At 34.0% G+C, this 20,488-nt stretch overlaps 1 protein-coding gene across 9 annotated transcripts in view; it reads right to left on the bottom strand.

Moving 5' to 3' along the window:
- SIDT1 (SID1 transmembrane family member 1) overlaps positions 1-20,488 on the bottom strand; it is a 166,981-nt gene that overhangs the window by 137,065 nt on the left and 9,428 nt on the right. For 4 of the 9 annotated variants that reach the window (XM_074301212.1, XM_074301215.1, XM_074301208.1 and 1 more), the window contains exon 2: positions 10,299-10,588. The exons of 2 other annotated variants lie outside the window; for them this stretch is intronic. In XM_074301212.1, coding sequence (XP_074157313.1) covers positions 10,299-10,535 — 237 coding nt within the window. In that variant the 5' untranslated portion in view covers positions 10,536-10,588. Of the gene's footprint in view, positions 1-10,298; positions 10,720-10,919; positions 11,059-20,488 lie in introns of those variants that run through there. 3 more of the 9 variants (XM_074301214.1, XM_074301210.1, XM_074301211.1) reach the window with 2 other exon arrangements.

Here is a 20,488-nt window from a genome sequence, read left to right as displayed (position 1 = left end):
CCAATGTCCCAGCTCCTCAGATGACTTGTGTCCCATGACTACTCTTCCCTTGATCTTACTAATCACTTATGAGAGCTCTACTTCCATGCTCATGAACTGTGAAATTCCTTTATCTGATTATAATCTTTCACCATTCTTCCATCTTTCCCTCTGCCTTATGACACTCTGTTCTTTGTTCTCACCATGACTACTAATCCCTCCTCCTTCTGTTCTTTCCCAGGCCATCATCGCTGCCCTGACTATATTCTCCTCCCTATCCCATCTTGCCCCTAGGTAAACTAGTTCATCTCTACACCATCTTCTTCTCTTAAGTCTCTTGTCTCTAACCTAAAGTGCAAGTCTGACCATATCCACTGGCTGCTCCCACCAGGTCTCCTTATTTAATTATTTCCAGTGACTCCCTGTCATTCCAGGGTCAATGTAAAATCCTTTGTTTGGCTCCTAAAGTCCTTTATAACCTGGCCTCTTATCTTTCTAATCTTACGCTTCCTTCTCTTCCATGTGTTCTTCTATCCAATGTTACTAGCCTCCCTGTTGTTCCTCAAACGAGATAATCCATCTTCTAATTTTAGGCATTTTCACTGGCAGTCCCCTTTTGCTGGAATTCTCTCTCTCTCCTTCTATGCCCCCAGATTTATTTAAGTCTCAGATAAAATTCTACCTTTTCTAAAAAGCCATTCCTTAAAAAAAATTTTTTTAACATTTTGATTTAAAGTGTTGAGTTTCAAATTCTATTCTTCTCTCCCTCCTCTCTCCATCCTTGAGATAATAAATAATTAGATATAGGTTATACATGGGTTGTTATGTAAAAAATTTCCACATTATTCATTTTGTACAAGAAAACTCAATGAAAATGAAAAATAGCATGCTTCAGTCTATATTCAATCAATAACAATTCTTTCTCTGGAGGTGGACGGCACATTTCATCCTTTGGGATTGTCTTAAATCATCGTACTGCTGAGACTAAATCATTCACGCTTCTTTGAACAATATTGTTACACTGTTCTTTTCATTTCACTATGCATCAGTTCATGTTAAGTATATTTTTTTCTGAAATCATCCTGTGTCATTTCTTACAGCACAATAATATTCCGTTATAATCATCTACCACAGCTTGTTCCCCAGCTGATTTGATTTCCAATTCTTAGCCACCATAGAAAGAGCAATTACAAATATTTTTGTACAAATACTTTCCTCTTTTTTTTTTTTTTTTTTTGGACTGTCTTTGGAATATAGACCTTGCAGAGGTATTGTTGGATGGAAGGGCATACATAGTTTTACAACCCTTTGGACATAGTTCCAAATTGATCTCCAGAATGGTTGGGTCAGTTCACAATTCCAACATTGCATTAGTATCCCAGTTTTCCCACATATCCCCCAATATCCAACATTTTCCTTTTCTGTCATTAGCCACTCTGATAGATGTGAAGTGGTACCTTTGAATTATTTTAATTTGCATTTCCCTGATCAGTTATAACTTAGAACATTTAAAAAACCTGACTATAGATAGCTTTGATTTCTTTGTCTGAAAACTGCCTTTTCATATACTTTGACCATTTATCAATTGGGGAATGACTGCATTTTTATAATTTTGACTAAGTTCTCTATGTATTTGTGTAATGACTCCTTTATTAGAGATACTTGTTACACCGCCCCCCCTCACAATTTTGGATTCCCTCATATTTTTGGTTGCATTGAGGTTTTTTTGAGCAAAAACTTAAATTTTACATACTCAAAATTATCTACTTTACATTTTATGATGCTCTCTATATCTTTTTTTGGTCCTATATTCTTCATTTCTCTCTAAACCTGACAGGTAAACAATTCCATGTTCTCTTAGTTTGTTTATGACATCATCCTTTAGGTGTAAATCATATACCTATTTTCAACTTATCTTGGCATATGGTGTAAAATGTTGTTCTATAACTAGCTTGTATAATACAGTTTTCCAGTTTTCCCAGGAATTCTTGTCAAACAATGCGTTTTTGTTCCAAAAGCTTGGATCTTTGGGTTTATCATATACTGGGTTACTATGGTCATTTACTATATGGCAATTTGTATCTATTCCATTCCACTGATCCACTACTTTAGCCAGTACCAAATTATTTTTGACTACTGCTTCATAATATAGTTTGAAATATGGTACACCCAGACCACCTTCTTTTACATTTTTTTCTTCATTTTATTCCCTTGATATCTTTCAGTTTTTGTCCTCCCAGATGCAATTACTTTTTTCCCCTAGCTCTTTAAAATAATTTTTGATGTTTTGATTAGTACAGCACTGAATAAATAATTAGTTTAGATATGATTGTCATTTTTATTATATTGACTTGGCTTACCCATGAACAATTAATATTTTTCTAATTTTTTAGATCTGATTTTATTTGTGTGGAAAGTGTTTTGTGGTTATGGTCATTTAGTTCCTGCATTTGTCTTGGCAAATAAATTCCCACGTATTTTATATTGTTTATAGTTATTTTAATTGGAATTTATCTCTTGCTGCTGGAATTTGTTGGCAATATATAGAATTGGTGAGTTTATTTTCAACTTCAACTTTGATAAAGTTGCTGACAATTTCAAGTAGTTTTTTAGTTGATTCTCTAAGATTTTCCAAGTATAATACCATATCATCTTCAAAGAGTGATATTTTTGTTTCCTTGTTGTCTATTCTGATTCCTTTATTTTTTCTTCTCTTATTGCTATAATTAACATTTGTGATACAATATTAAATAAAAGAAATTAAAATAGACATCCTTGCTTCACCCTTGATTGTTTTAGGAAAGCTCATAGTTTTGCTCATTATAGATTACACTTGCTTATGGTTTTATATAAATACTTATTCTTTTAATGTAAGCTCCATTTATTTCTGTGCCCTCTAGTGTTTTTTTTTAATATAGAAAATGGTACTGTATTTGGTCAAAGGCTTTATATATATAAACACCCACATGATTTCTTTGGTTTTGATATTGAAATAGTTAAATATGCTAATAGTTTTCCTAATATTGAACTAGTTCTGCATTATTGGTATAAATCCTATCCAGTCATAGTTTATGATCCTTGTGATATAGTGCTATAATTTCTTTATAATGATTTTCTAATTTTCAATTTTATTAATTTCTCTTTGATTTTCAAGATTTCCAATTTGGTATAGAAATAGGAATTTTTAGTTTGTTCTTTTTCTAATTTTTTAATTGCATGCTCAATTCATTGATCTGCTTTTTCTCTATTTTACTGAAGCTATTAGAGATAAAAATTTTCCCTAAATACCACTTTGGTTGCATCTAATAAATTTTGGTGTGGTGTATCATTTTCTTTAAAGACAAAATTAATTGTTTACATATTTTGTTCTTTGATCCACTTTTTTAGTATTAATTTAATTTCCAATACATTTTAATCTTTTCTCCCATTGTTCATTATTGAATGGAATTTTTATTGTGCTTTGATCTGAAAAGCATGTGTTAACTATTTCCTTTTCTGCATTCTACTGTGAAGTTTTTATGTCCTACTACATGGTCAATTTTTGTATAGCTGCCATATATCACTGAGTAAAAGGTATAATCCTTCCTATTGCCATTCAATTTTCTCCACAGATTTATTATATTTAACTTTTACAGAATTTTATTCCCTTCTTTAACTTTTTTCTTGTTTATTTTTTTTATTAGATTTATTTAGTTCTTAGAAGGGAAAGTTGAGGTCCTCCAATAGTATAGTTTTATTATCTATTTCCTCCTGTAACTCATTCAATTTCTTTAAAAATTTAGGTACTACACTATTTAGTGCACATATATTTAGTACTGATATGACTTAATTGCTTATGGTACCTTTCAGCAACATATAGTTTCCCTTATTTATCTCTTTGAATTAAATCTGTTCTTGCTTTTGCTTTATCTAAAAGCATGACTGCTATCCCTACATTCTTTGCTTCAGCTGAAGCATAATAAATTCTGTTCCAACTTTTTACCCTATGTATATCTCTCTGCTTCAAATGTGTTTCTTGTAAGCAAAATATTGTAGGATTCTGGTTTTTAGTCCATTCTCTTAATGGCTTCCTTGATATGGGTGAGTTCATCCCACTGACATTTATAGTTATAATAACCTATTGTGTATTTCCCTCCATGTTATTTTTCCCTTACCCTCCTACTATTTCCCTGTTAAAAAGTGTTTTACTTCTGATCATCACCTTCTCCAATATACCTTCTCTTCTATCAGTCTACCCTTCCCCTTCTATTATCACCATCTCTTTATTTTCTTATAGGGTAAGACAGATTTCTGTATCCAACTGGATATGCATGTTATTTTCTCTTTGAGCCAGTTTTGATGAGAGTAAGATTTACATTTGGCCTGCAACCTCTACACCAATGTTCTCTTCCATTATAATATCTTTCTCAAGCCTCTTTTTTTTGTGAGATAATTTGCCTGTTCAATCTCTGTTTTTCTTCCAATGCAACTTTCTTTCCCATCTCTTTGTTTTTTTGTCATTTCTATTCCATCAAAGTCACTATATATTCATACCATCTACCTGGATATATTATTTCTAATTGATCTTATAGGAATAACATTATTAAGAGTTATAAATATTATTTTGTCATATAGAAATATAAAATGTTCAACCTTTTTGAATTTCTGTTTTCTCTTGTTTCTTTCTTTTATTTTTCTTTTTAATCTCTTTATGTGTCCCTTGAATATCATAACTGGAAGTCATTTTTAAAAATTCAGCCTTTGAATTAATTACAAATGCTTCAAAGTCCTCTATTTCATTAAATATCCATTTTCCCTTCTGAAAGATTATATTACATTTTTCTGGTTAGTGATTATTAATTGCAATCCTAATTTCTTTGCTTTTTGGTATATCATAATCCAAAAGTGTTTCAGTTATTCAATGTGGAAACTGCCAAACCCTGACTATAGATCCACACTATTTGAATCATTTATTTTTAACTGGTTGCAATAACTTTCTCCTTGATCTGTGAGTTCTGGAATTTGATTTTGATGTTCCTGGGAGTTTTATTTTGTAATCTATTTTAGGAAGCAATTGGTGGATTCCTTCAATTTCTATTTTGTACTCTAGTTCTAACATATCAGGGCAGTTTTCTTTGATAATTTCTTGCACAAGGTTGTCCAGGCTTTTCTTTTTTTTCTTCCTCCTCCCCTGTGTGTGTGTGTGTGTGTGTGTGTGTGTGTGTGTGTGTGTGTGTGTGGTTTTTTCATCAAAAATCAAAATGGAGTCCCAGCCAGACACAACCTAAATGACTGAACAACAATAACTTGTTTCTCCATAGTTGTTTGTATTTTGTTTTTCTCATTAGGTTGTAAGCTACTTGAGGGCAAGCACTCTTTTTACCTTTCTTTGTATCTCTAGCACTTAGTAGCTGACACATAGTCAGTGTTTAATAAATGCTTATTTACTTGACTAGATCTTAACAAGTTACATAAAGAATAAAGCATTTTGAAGATACTATGCATGGAATGTAGCTGCAGAAACAGAACAAACAAGAAAATAGGACTTTCTGGGAGAGGGAGGTGGCTGCTGCCTTTGCTGTGGTATTCACTCACGCTATTGGGACACCCTCAATTAGCTTTATGAATTGTGGTTTCCATGATGAGTGCTGACCCTCTGGGTAAGGGAGGAAGGGAATGGCTCTATTCCTTTGCTGAAAGGGCTGGCTAAAAGTTATTTTTCTGTTTTTTTTATAGGCCTTTTATTAAACTGATCCTATCTTCAAATATATTAGTAGTCTGGTATTTGTTAGGGTGGTCAGGGCAAGAGTAGAAGTGAGAACTGAATATTGCAAAAGGAGAGTTTGAAAGAAGTCAAATTCAAATATTCCCAAGGACTAAACAAGTTCCCTGGGTGGGACAGGTATGCACCATGTAGATTTTTATTGCATGGGAGTTAAATACAGAAAACAGTCTGAGAAGAGAGGTCTAGGATCTTCAATTGGCATATAGGTTGTAAATATAATTAGCTATTATATGGCTATAAATGATCACTGGAATACAAACATTGAATAGACCCAATATATTCCAATACTATTATTAAATACTGAATAGGAAATATAGAATTCAGCCTCAGGAGACAGGCACCATCACATATATTTTAGACCTTGGATAAGACAGAGTTAAAGTATTAATAAAGCTACTCATTTTCAAGTTATTATGAAATATGTTAGTATCAAATATATATATATATATCTCAAATATATCACATTGATATATTTGAGATATATATATGTATATAATATCAAATAGATGAATAAAACAAAAATACTGTCAGAGAAGGGGTAGCACAAGGAAAAGAGCACTAATGGGAAGTTAGGACGGTGAATTCTGTTCCCCAGGGAGAGAATGAACTTATTGTGTAAGTCACTCTTCTTTGGACCTCAGTTTCCTCATCTATAAAATGAAGGGGTTGAACCAGATGATTTCTAAGGTCACAAAATCATAGAATTTAGAGCTGGAAAGAAACTTGGAGACCACACAGCTTAGCAGCACAGTGGTGGAGTGCTGGTCTGGGAGTCCGGAAGAATGGAATTCAAATCTCAGACACTTAAAAGCTCTGTGAACCAGGCAAGTCACAATCACTTTATGCTTCACTTTTCTTATCTGCAAAATGGAGATAATAGCAATTCCTTCCCAGGTGAGGAACAGATGAAATATGCAAAGAACTTTGCAAAACTTAAGGAGCTATAAGAATGCTGCTTCTATTATTCTTGCTGTTGGAAAGGTTATGATGAGGAAATCAAAGCTAGGAAAGATAAAAGGATTTGACTCAAGTTCACATAACTCAAGTGGTTTAGTAGGATTTGAATCTAAGATTTCGATTCTTGATTTTCAATGTGATGCTTTCTCCTGTTAACCTCTCTAAATTTAGGTCCTCTTTCTCTCCATGCTCCTCATACCTTCTCGTTTGAATAATTCTCTTATTCCCTCTTCCCTGGGGCTAACTCACAAGGTTTTTCTCCTCAGGAATTTGTCCAACTTTTTCTCCTCCACTGAATATGAATTTATGCTTCTGGTCCCTCTGTACTGCTCACTCCAGTGACTTCTCATGCTCTCATTGCCTTCTTGTTACCAGTGATCTCTTGACTCTAAAGCAAGCCTTCTCTACAGAAGTCTGAGTTATTTTAATTAATCTTTTGTCTCCCTTTGTCATCCTATATATTTTATTTTATTCATTTAAAAAACTTATTCTGAGGAGGGGTCTTCCACAGACTCCCAAAGGAGAAATAATAAAGAACACCCTCTCTCTGGGCAATTTTCATGTTCCCCAATCACTTTTTCTTATGGAATATCCCAGGAATCATCATTCACTTTCCTCTCTCCTCCACACTTTATAACTCTAAAATCTATTGAAACAACTCAATCTTTTTTTTTAAATGAAATATATACTTTATTACCATGGATCTTAGATTCTCTATAACTTAGTAGATATTCAGCTGAATATCTACTAAGTTATAGAGAATCTAAGATCCATGGATCTTAGATTATTACCATTATAACTTAGTAGATATTCAGCTGAATATCTACTAAGTTATAGAGAATCTAAGATCCATGGTAATAAAGATAAAAAAAGATATAAAAAAGATAACCAGCTGGTTATCTTGTTTTTTTATGTATGAGTAATTTTTTTATAATATTATCCCTTGTATTCATTTTTCCAAATTTTCCCCTCCCTCCCTCAACTCCCTCCCCTAAATGACAGGCAATCCCATACATTTTACATGTGAAACAACTCAATCTTAAAAACCTCTATGGAGTAACTGGTACCTTTGAAACCACATAACTCTATATAAGGGAAAGAAGCTCTATGACACAGTAGTTAGATTTTCATCTAGCTACTTTCTATCTCCAGATCAAATGTAAATATCTGACTTTTACTTTCACCAGCTGGTCACTTCGAACCTAATTATTCTCATCTTATAATAAACCTTACCCTATATTCTCCATTCCAAACAGATATGCTCTGGTGGTCTGCCAATATTACCCTTGACTTTGTCTAAGAAGTATGGAATATCCATTTACAGCAAAGTAGATCTCAGAAAATGAGCCCCTGTGTAATACAATATTTTCCCATCCAATTCCTTCTTTTGTTCACTGTACATATTTATGTTGCTAAAGATTTTGTACATCTTAAGTTTTTTTGATGTTGGATTTGCCTAAATTAGGTTACACAGGTTTGACTGAATGTGTATCTGGTGTTTTTGGTGTGGAAAAGCAAGTGATGAAGAAATAGAAGCATCTTCTCCCTTCACATGGTTGTAAACAAACAGGAGAGAAGAAAGACTCCCTTTTTTCTCCTCTATATCAAATATGTATAGGAAAACAATTGAAACTGAAAATTTGTTATAAAACAACATAAAAATAACAATATTTATGTATAGAACATTACAACTGAAAAACTCTAGTCTAATGCTCTCATCTTATAGACAAGAAAAGAAAGACCCACAGAAGTTAAATGACTTTCACTTGTATATACATATTTTGCAGAAGACCTATGCCTTGTACCCAGGTCTCGTCATTCTAAATACAATGCTCTTGCCACAATATCATACTGCTTCAATGAAATAGTACTGTCCCCTTCAGAATCAATTAGTTTCTAGACTACTTTCTAATCTTCTTAATTAGGAGCAGCCTAAATTTTTATTTTATCAATTTAAAATTGTTTCTTAAAGGCACTTATGCACTAATGATTCTTTGCTTTGTACAACAAGTCACACAAAGGTCCAAAATTTCTTGCCAACTTATCCTCCAATGATATGTTTTGCCCAGGTTATTTGAGCTTCTTTACCAATTAGTGGTAGAGAAAACACACATGAGAAAAGAGGGTGTTTTTCAAGTCTCTCTCTGATTCAACCTACAACCAAACATCAAATTATCATTCATGATCTGAGTGGAGGAAAACCAGTTTGTATAATCCCACATTAGAAAGCTGGTAAGATGTTTCATGAGATTATGGAATGAGAATTGCAACTGCTCCTCCCAACTTTTCCTAAATTGAACGGATCTATGTTCTTACTTCACATACTTGGGGTGTGTTACAACTAAGGCTGAGCCAAGTTAGGTCAGGGAGCATCACTGTGATCCAGCAGTAATGCTCTTGTCTCACTCAGAGGTGGAAAACGCTTAAGCTTTTTTGTACATTACCTGTGAGAGGAAATATGCAAATAGTATCAGTACTGTCCCCTCCGGCCAGTGGAAGAGAGTATATTAAAAGAATATTCTTCTTTCTTTGTCCCCAAAGGGTGTCTCTCCAAAGGAGACCCCAACTCTATATATGCATTTTATTACATTATCTATTTTATAAGTTTTCCCTTCATGGAAACAACTTGCATCTTAGTTATTGCTAGCAACATATTTGCAATTTTCACCAATTTATTAATCACTACTTACTCCATCCTTAGAATCAAGTCGTACTCTATGATTCCATTTTTAAAAATTGAATTAGCTGATGTTTCTAATGCATAAAAATATGAAAGTAATATTAGAAAATGGAATAACAGGCATATATTTATATATCATTGTAAGGCCAAAAGCACTTTGTTGATTCTCTTAGATAGGAATTACAGAGATATAAGCAATGCAAGTTTGGTTATTTCTATTTTCCTTGTACAGTACCAAAGCTTCAGAGTTTAAGTGACTAGCCTAAGGTCACAGTAAATGGCAGTCAGGAAATGAGCATGTATTGTCTTAATCAACAAATCCAAGCTGTTCTTAGTATATCATGGAGCTACATGGCTTCTGCTATTTCCATCTTTCCTTGCATTGAGTTTCAGTTTTGGTTTTCAGCAGATCTCCCCTCATGGCATGAAAATCCGTAAGACTTGATGGAGCAGTGTTAGCCATTAACCACAAATGAAATGATGGTCCTACTATGCCATTACTTCAAGGCAAAGAGGTGCTCTCTGGGTTACCCCAATAAAAGCATCCGAGATTTACCCACAGGAAAGGCTCTGAGATGCAGATCAAAGCAAAAAGCTGGAGCACTGAGAATACTGCAAAGCCCTAAAAAATGACAGTGACCTGGTACCGAGAAGAAGGGGGGTTAAGAAGAGTTCCTCCTCTCTCTGGTCTGGTGAGTAATTTGTGGAACATTGATATGTCAGGAAATCCAGAGTCCGGAAGAGAAAGGAGGATTTCTCTTGGTTTTTATCCTCTCTTTCCCTCCTTCCTCCCCCCCCCCCCCAGCTGGAAGTGAGTTCCAGGGGACAGAGGCAGGACCTGGAGATGTAGCTCCGTTCTCACCCAAGCTCACAGATTCTGCAAGTTCCCAAGAGACGTGGAGTAGAGAAACCTCTTACCTGTCCTGGTTTGCTGGTGTAATTGAAGGAGTAGATCTCCTCCGTGCTGAGGTTCACCACCCCGCTGTAAACGCGATCAAAATCCGCTCCCCTGGCAGAATCTTGGGAGCGGCCACTCCTCGTCCGAGCCCGGGGGAAGCTCCTTGGCGGCCCCCCGTACGGTGGAGGGAGCTGGGGCACTGCAGCCAGGAGCCAGGGCAGTCCATAGATCACGGCGAGCCCTAAAGAGCACCGCATGGTGGGCACCGAGCGCCGTCTCCTTCACTGGCAGCCTTGGAGTTAGAGCGTAGCTGGAAATTAAAAAGAAAACGGGGGGAAAGGGCAGACTATATAACCTTTTCTAAAAGCCACCTCTACTGGGGCTGGCTAATGTTTCACTCAGTGCAGCCTGGGCGCTGTCTGACTTCCCCCACCGGTTTGCGCTAGGAATCTGCTGGCGATAGATAGACTGATAAAATATTGATCTATTCTTGATGGGAGGTCACAGCAGGAGGGGTAGGAGGTGGGAGGGAACAGGGGCGAGCGCTGTTTCCTTTTTCTGGATTAGAAACCCATGTTCTCTACTTTCAAGCCCACAAATATCCTTCACCTACTCAGCCAATATCTCGCCTCTACTCTCACCTCCCTCTCCCCCAACCTCCAATCTTCACCCCAACGTGGATTTTCTAGCATCAACAAGAGAATGCACCGAAGTTCAGTGTGGAACTATCCAGTTGTCTCCCGCAGAAAATTCAGTCCATGCTGTGACTGTGTGTGTGTGTGTGTGTGTGTGTGTGTGTGTGTGTGTGTGTGTGTGTTTTGGGGGAGAGGGGACAGGTGGGGAGAGCAAGGGAAGGATAATTAGAGGTAGACATATTAAGCAATTAATACTAGGGGATAATAAGCTTCCTGCGGACCCTAACCTAAACTAGAATGGATGACTATCCTCTCCAACCCCCTCCCCATGCCCTCCTCCGGCTGAAGCAGCTTAAATATGAATCTAAAATCTTTTCTCCTTTAAGAAAGCCTTCTTAGACACACCTGTCCCACTTTTTAGTTCCTCCACAGCATATATATACACATATAATCATAAAAATAAGTGTAGTAAGGAGAGCAATGGTGAACACTAGTTGTTCTAGTTTCCAAAGACACCAAAGTAAAAAAGCAGCAGTCCAAAGGTATGTTCCAAACGGGAATTTCTTTCCCTCTATCTACTCAAATATATCCTCCAAGATGTTGAGAGAGACTTCAAATAGTCAACGCTACTTTTTTTTTGTTTCCTTTTAGAGAGACAGAAATCATTGCACGGTAAAGAAATGAACAGTGTAATTAAAAACTAGAGAAATCTAGGTTATGGTCCTCTAAGCATGCATCCGTATATTTACAGAGGGAAGCTTTGAAAGGCAAGTATTATACAAAGGAAAAGAACCCAACAATAATACTCCTCTACCAAAGTCTCCACATCCTTAGCCAACTTGGTAAATGGTAGTCGGATCATACAAATTGGACGCTTTATTCTAATAACATCATGTTGTACGTATTTGCTAAGATGCTATTAAGAGGACTCAGAAAGATAATTCAAAACAAAACAAAAGCCAACAAAATTTTGCTCAAAATGCTGAGTTCTTAAATTATATTCCTTAACCTTTAAAAGTTGAAGCATTATTTTTCAACAAGTTCATGATATGTAGTTGAAACACCAAAAATTAGTGTCTTGCCCTATTTTCACATGGTATTTGCTTATGCCGCAAGCTCTCTAAGAGCATTCTACTAACAATGCTAAAGGAAGATAGGCATTTCCTAACATTTAAAAGTATTTTCAGCAATCTGTAACATGCTGTAAATTTGTGAACAATCAGGTTGCCATTTCTCAGACTTGAATTAAACTTGAAATTGAATTCCAGGACAAAATTTGCTTGAATCAGATCATTCTGCTTTTGAGAAACTTAACACAGACAAACCAAGTACTCAGAACTTGAATAATTTCATTAAGGAAAAAATAAGTGGTCACATTTAAAATTTTTCTTTTGTCCTGAATCTCATCAAATTTGATTAAGTTAGAAACAATTAGGAGAAAGCTACAATTGAAAATAAAACTTATATTCTAAGTAAAGTTCTATATGTGAAATATAATGAGATAGTAGAAAACATACCAAGACTAGGCATATAGCATGTCCTATCTCCTACAGGAATACTTTCTATCTATATGACCATGAGCAAATCACTTCAGTTTTCTCATATATAAAATCAGGGTCCCTTCAAACTCTAGACCTCTGATCCCTCAAGGTTATTTAGTTATTAGTGCACACTCTCTTTTCTCATGTACTAAAAAAAAATATATATAATAATGTTCAGACATTGTGTTTATTAAAAGTCCATTAACATAGCGATTGTTCTACATTTTGCCTTTGTATCCCCAGAAAGAGGCATGTCATTATGAAATTAAGCTGGCCTCAAGAGTCTGGATGAACTGAATTCAAATACTGTTTCTGGAACATTCCAGCTGAGAGACTCTAAGCAATCATTTAATGTTTTAGTGTCTCAGACAACTCTGTAAGTCCATACCTAACACAAATTGCCATTTTGTTTTAATGGAGAAAATCTCAATGGGAATTCACTACATTAATGAAATCACAAGCAGTTTCCCAAAACAAACGGAGTGAAGCATGGTAACTTGCACAGAGGAAGAGTTTAAATGTTTGGATGGGAATTTTAAAACTTGTTTTCTATGCCCAGTTCTATCATATTATTTGGATAAATAACTTAATCTCTCTGTGCATGAGTTTTTTTCATTTATAAAATGGCAATGTTATTCACAATTCCTACTTTGAATGGATATTGTAAGATAAAATAAGATCGTGTGTACAAAAGTACATAAAACAATGTAAAGTACTACAATGTACTAATGAAAGATATCATTGTATGACACTAAAACAGGTGAAAACGCAAATTCATTCAATCAGTTGTTTCATTTATACAAAAACAAATACTGCTTCTACCCATGCTTTACCTTAATTGCAGACAGGTGAGTATTCCTAGAATCATAATATTTAGATTTTCTGATTTTAAATGTAAATATTCTTAAATTAAGATGGGGGAAAGTTTGTTATTAGAGTACAGAAGCTTGTTTCCTTTTTTGGTTCGGTGAGAGACATGGAAGTGACTTTCAATTATTTAATGCAGAAACGAGTAGGAAAAACACAAAATATCAAAATAATTCTTGACTAGCATTATTCAAAAACTCAAGTGGCTTCATGCTCTTAACAATGATGATATTTTCTCCAGTGATGTAAATCACAACTCATCCATTCATGCCTTTCATGTGCCAAATGTCTGTACTGTCCCATAAATTTAACACAGCTGTACTCACCTAACACGCTGAGAGCTTCTTCGCTTTCTATTGACATCATGAAGATACCATGAAGACTGATTATCCCTTTGCCATGTGATTTTAATAATACATTACTTTGAGGACATCTTTTTATTGTACTTTTCCTTATTACTTATGTGATAATCTGTTCATATTTACCATTTGTCTTTCCATTGTCCTATTTTTAAATCCTCATAGTTATAATGTTAAGTCTCACAATCAGAAGAATATTGGTATTTTAAAAAGATGTACCATTATTTCCAAAGAAAGTCTGAGGTACTTAAAAGAATTCTGAAAATTCTCAATGGCAATCCAACTCACTACACATCTCTCCATCATTTCTTGACTTAACTATATCAGTTTTTCACAGTCTCTACAAGGCATCTATATTTTGAATGAGTCTAGTTGTCCAATATATTGGTTGCTTATTATAATTTGGACAATAGCTATTTTTCTTTTTTTTTTTTTGGCCAAATTCTTTTGGTTATGGACCTCATCTGGAGGGCTCTTCAGTGTTCTGTTTCTTAATGTAATCAGCAAACAGGACCATCTGGAGAACCTTACATCTATAAGGAATTCCTTTTCAATTTGGATTCCTCCAAGACACCAGTAAATACCTTTGTTGAATATATAATTCCATGTTTTGGTCTCATTTGATAGTAATCATTAGATGTTCATAAGCGAGGCTGTATCTTTTAAGAACGTTCAAGGAACCTTACATAATTTATTTTTTCCCCATGGAAGGGAGTTATGTTGTTAGAAGAAAGCATTTATAGTGGACTTTTTCTCTATCAAATGCTTTTCTAGAAGCAAAATCTGGAATCTTGTGTTCTCTGCATCTTTCAGTCAATTGCACAATGGTGAACATGTGACATACTATGGAATATTACCTGTGAATGTCTATTTTTTAAAACTGCTCTCATTAAGGATGCCCTTGCAGATTGGTCTCATAAAAATTTCATAGAGATGGGAAATTAGGCATAGAAATAGGCATTTTTATTGTTCTATGTCCCTTTTTGTATAATAATGTTTCAGATATTTTTCTCACATCTTTGGTTTTCTGAGAATTGAAGTCTTGGTGCCCACACGAATATGCTGGTTCCTACAATGCAACTCATCTGTGTGCACTTGATTTTGTTCAGACCTTTCCTTGTATTTGTCCTATTTCATGACATCTTTTCCAATTCTATAAACATGTCCAGGACTATGATGGAGAAAAGAGACTTGTAAAAATCTTTGCAGCTCATTTTCATCTTTCATCCATTTATGTCTTCCAAAAATTTTGTTTACTTAGATTTCTTGCCAAGCTTTCTTCAAATGATTACTTCTCTTTGCTTATGGGGTAATATGAGTTATTATTATTATTATTATGCTATGAACAATATTCGTTCACAATCACTCACATCCTTCTCAAAGAATTTTATAAATGAATTTACATTATAAATTGGAATTCACCTTGGTTGCCATATTTTTCTTTCTGGCAAATAAGTCCATGTTTGCTTTATAAGGTGTTTTTCAAATTCATCTGCATTGGTTAAATTCCTATATGAAATTACTGTAATTGTTAATATTTTTCCATCAATAATTATGAAGTATTAATGATTTGTTTTTACTGAATATTTTAGTCATTTTAATTGTATGTCATATCTTTTTTCCCCTCATTCTGATTCTTCTAGCCTTGTAATAATTTTGAGCTTTGCTCTATGAAGTTAGTGGTCTGACTACACACAGATGGCTGATTCAGGAATAACTCCCACATCAGTAATGAGTCATTTCCTGTCTGTTAAAATATAATTTTTAGCTTTTGTGATGTTATTTGGTGCTTTCAACATCTAGCATCTTCTGATTTTTTTGCTCAAAGAATGTATTCATGATGCATAGGAGTGAAACTTCTGTGTATTCTACAAGCCACTTGTCACTACTATTCACTTCTGATCTGTTTTCCAATACATGCATTTTTTATATTCTCATTTATTTATGCTTTTCTATTGAAGTCAATGAATATCAAAGTACTGTTGCCTTAATTTGGAAGGTATTATTAAATATTCATGTAATTTCTCTATCTTTTCATCTTCTGCAATAGATGTTTGGACATAACTTGCAATTATTTTATTGGTGGTCTTTTTGCATGTAATAGCACTGCAATACAAAATGATCAAATGTTTCATGAAATATTGTTTCTTGTTACTTTTGGATGTAAAACAAAACCATCTTTGTTGAGTCTTTTATTTAAAAAAAAAAAAAAAAAAAAAAGGTAACCCATGAGACATCCTTCAGGTAAACTGAAACTTCCTTCTGTTTTCTGATCTTATTGAGAGGACTGAGATTGATATAATTCAATTAATCCAGTAGTAAATTCACAAGTTGAACACTAGATAATTGTGTCTCATTTAGAGTGTCCCCAATTAAATTAATGTTTGTTCTAAAAACCTTGTGATTCTTAGCATATCTCTGATAACATTACTACAGAAATAAAGGAAAGTGGCACAAGATTTTGGGCCATTTTGTATTTTTATTTGTATCAGATTCCCTTGGTCAAAAAATCCATCTCTAAATAGTCTCTCTATAGTGATAAATTTATTTAAGCTTATCTAGATTGGCACTAAATGGCATAATGTTAGGTCTATACTTGAAGTCTGTAAAGCATGGTAGAATCCGCATAGCTTTTAAGAACTCAGGGATACTATCATGCCATAATGAAACTTCAAAGTAGGAGGATTTTGAACACAGCCTTATTTATAATTTTATACAAATATATATCTCTATCTTGAATGTTACTTTGAAAGTATATATATATTAAATATATAGTAAATGTGCACATGTCTTTGGTCTTTTCTTATTATTTAATAAGCATTCAAAGCTTAAGAGCCGTAAAGATTTGGATTCAAATCCTACTTCTGACAGATATTAACTATGTGACTTTATGCAAGTTAATCAGTGCTTTAAGTAATCCTATATCTATAAATTGCAGAGATTGCATTGACCTGTACTAGAAGGGGCAGTTTCCTTATTTGGGAGTTTCCTATAACAATGCAATCCTTTCCCTATTCTAATTATGTATCAGATATTTTGTTAACATTAATTCCAAATTAATTGTACATAGCTTGGTTAGACTCTTATAATTTCACATTTTTATTCTTTTTGTTTTTTTTAAATGCAAGAATCTCTTTGAATTTATATTTTCAAAATTGCACCAGCTTTTTTAGACTATTCATAATAAAATAGCATTAATGATAACATGATGCCAAAAGAACTATATTAATTTTAAAAATCAGTTAGTAAATCAACTTTTTTCTATATCATGTCTAAAAGAATTAACTGGCTATTTTGGTGTTAGACACATTATGCATATATAATGTTGACAACATTCTAAAAGACTGCTTCTTATTTGAATAACTGAGAGCAAAGTTAAATCATAAACTACTAGTACTGGAAGAGAACCAAGAGATCAATCCACCCTTTATTTTATTGATAAAGTTCAGTCACCTAAAGTGAAAAGCATAAAATCACAAACCTAGTATGAGAGAATAAAGAATCAAGATCTTTTGACTCTGTGTCTGCATTGCATTATTTCTGCACATACATTATGGATTTCAGTCACTGCTTTTTCTAACTCAAATCATAAAAAAAATGTATAATGCGTTATAGAATCTTTTCTGGCCAGATCACAATAGAATTATCCCAGATGGATGAAAACTAATGCTATATTGTGAAAATTTAATGGAAGGATATCCTATACCTTCCTTTGGTAAATTACTCAGAGCCCACACAAATGATCATCAGCTTTACCCATTTTTAAAATCACGAATGCCTTTTTTTTTAGGCAGCCCTGCTATTTACAAAAATAGGGACTGGAACCTGTGTGTTCACTTGATACAAGGAACTCTCTGGTGAGGAAAATCACTCTCTGCCAATCCAAGCTGGTACTTTCTTTGCATTATACAAGTCTTAGAGAGGTGTATTGAGCACTGAGTGGTTAGATGACTTGCTTAGAATTATCTGTAAAATAAAGCTAGTTGTAGATCAAAATAATAACATTTGAATTATCTGCAACAAATAATCCAATATAACTAATGCTTTTTCAGTTATACTGAAAGTACTTGTACAGGTGCTTGTGATTATATTGGTATAGAACTTTCCTTTGCTAATTAATTATAAGAGGTAAAAAGGAAAACTGAGCTGAAATTGAACCCTTCTGACATCAAACAGAGATTATCTTTATCCACTCATTTCTCTATTCCTTACATATAATATATATATATATATATATATATATATATATATATATATATATATATATATATATATATATATATATATATATATATATATATAAAATATGTATGTATATATATGGACAACACCTGGAAGAAGTATCCATCTAAATTTTTGAGTCATCTTCCAAAATAAAATGCATACATATATCCAGTGGCTTGAAGGAAATAAAGTTGTTTACATGATATCTCACTCTTTGCCCCAATGTGTTTACAACACTTATTTCACTTGCTATTTAATTGCTTTATCTGGAATTAGTTCTTCACATTCATGTATTATTCCCCATCCTGATATAACTTTGCATTTCTATGTGCTTTGTATAGGTCTTATACTTACTTTAATGTATACATAAAGTTCTTTTTAAAATTTTGTCCCCCTTTGCATCCCCTGTACCTGGCAAAGTGCTTGGCACACAGTAGTAGCTTAATAAATGCTCACTGAGTAGACTGATTTCTTTATTTCTTGCAATTTGTTCACTACAACAAAATTCCACTACTCTGAAAAAAATGTGTTTATTCCCATGAAAATCTGTATATCCTGTTAATATAATATACAGTAATATGCATTCACCAAAATTTTATGAAATATTAACAAAAAAGTTAACCAGAGGGTAGAACATTTAAAAATTTCCAGTCAGCAGTGTGAGAATTTTGTTTTGTTTTTAAATAAAAAGGGTAGATAAATAAATATTCATTTTCAAGGCAGAAAATATTATCAAGATTATACGCATCAGATTTAGGAGTCTCAATATGATGACAGAAAAGATATCCTTCCCTCCCTGTTAAAAATCTCCAGTATATCCAGAGACAAAATGGCTTTAATAGCAACGTTTTTAGATTATGTAGTTAAAGGTTACACATGAGTGATTATAGAACAAAAAATGTCCCAGTAATCAGAGAACCATAAATTTAGAGCTGGAGGGGACATTAGAGATTATCTAGTCTAAACCCCCTCATTTTACAGATGAGCAAACTGGAGCTTAAGAAAAACAAAATGACTTGCCCAAGTTTATAGGAGTATCAAGTAGCTAAATTGGGATTTGAACCCAGATACTTTGACTTCAATATAGCACTCTTCTACTATTTCATGATCAAAATTATTTCTTTTAAGCTGAATCTTACTTCTCCCATATACAAGTCATATGCACCCAGAAGAAATAATATTGTAGAGGAAGGACCTAATTCAAGGATTTTAAATATAGTACACTAGTAAAATAGAATTAGGGAATTTAGCTTTAAAATGTACTAGATAATCAAAGAAGCACAGAGTTGAAAAAGAGCTCAGAAGTCATCTAGCCCATCCCATACTTTACCAAGAATTTCCTTTTATATATTCCCTGCAATTGGCTATCTAACTTTCAAGCAAAGATTCCCCAATAAGCAGACTTGCACCTATCTCTCAACATAGCTCATTTCATTTTTTGATAATTCTATTAGGAATTTTTTCTTTACATTGCACTGATCTGTTTCTCTTCAACTTATAAATATTCTTAATTCTTCCCCATATGGCCAAGCCAACAAATCTAATCTCATTTATATCTGATTTTTTTTCAAATACTTGGAGACAACTATTATGTTCTCCCTGTCTTATCTGGGGCAACTTCCAGTTCCTTTCACTCCAGAGATGGACATTGTCAAGATGGAGTAAATCTAGAGGAAAGCAACTGTTTGCCAAATAATTTCAAGACCATGTTATATGAAGATTAGTGTATGAGAGATTAGATTTGCTCTGTTTATGAGGGATGGTACCATTAGTCTAAGAGTATGATTTACATAGATTTAAGTAGGCAGACATTTGGCACAATCCCTACCCACCAGGAAAAACTTAATTTTCTTCCCTCTGAGTACTTCCATTCAGTCACACTAGATCTTTATTACTATAGAAGCAAAAAGGTTGGGATCAAATATATTAAAATGAATACTATGTAAGTTGTATACTCATGGCTTCTTTCAGATATAAATCTCCTTTAACTAGTCAATAGACTAGGAAGTGGTTTACCCACTTCCACATTTCCTGTTCCAATACTCAAGAATTCCAGGGATATAGTTCAAGGGCTTAGTTTCAGACCTCCTCCACATGACCCATTCTTGTTGGGAGATGGCAACTTCTCAAAAATGTTCAAGGATGTTAATGTTCAGGCAAGGGGAGGAACTGGATGTCTAGGATGCTGATTCCTGCCTAGGAGGCTGAATTTTCCTTGTCCATCATTCTAATTGGCTGGGGTCTCTGATCCTAATTTTCTTCTGCTTCCTAGAAGAGCTGCCCCATTATTGGAATTATAGTATAGCATCATGATTACTTTTGATCCATCACAGTGGAGTGAAGAAAAGAGGCAGGCTTAAGAAGGGAAGCTCCTTTTGTACCTGTCACTCCTACTTTTCATCCTTGATTTTCCCATTCACAGCTACTGCATTCTCCAACATTTAAGACACGAATCTTTGGTTCTTTCTCCTTTGGCATCCAAAGTTTGGTGGGCAATACTCACTTCAGGAGCCTCCTGGTGGGACTACCTCAAGACAGGGGATGCACACTTTGTTCCCTATACCCTTCCTACCCCTATTAAAGT

Source organism: Sminthopsis crassicaudata, chromosome 3 (genome assembly GCF_048593235.1).
Source record: "Sminthopsis crassicaudata isolate SCR6 chromosome 3, ASM4859323v1, whole genome shotgun sequence".
Lineage (NCBI taxonomy): Eukaryota > Metazoa > Chordata > Mammalia > Dasyuromorphia > Dasyuridae > Sminthopsis > Sminthopsis crassicaudata.
Note: the sequence above shows the minus strand (reverse complement) of the source record. Positions and strands in the feature narration are given on the sequence as shown.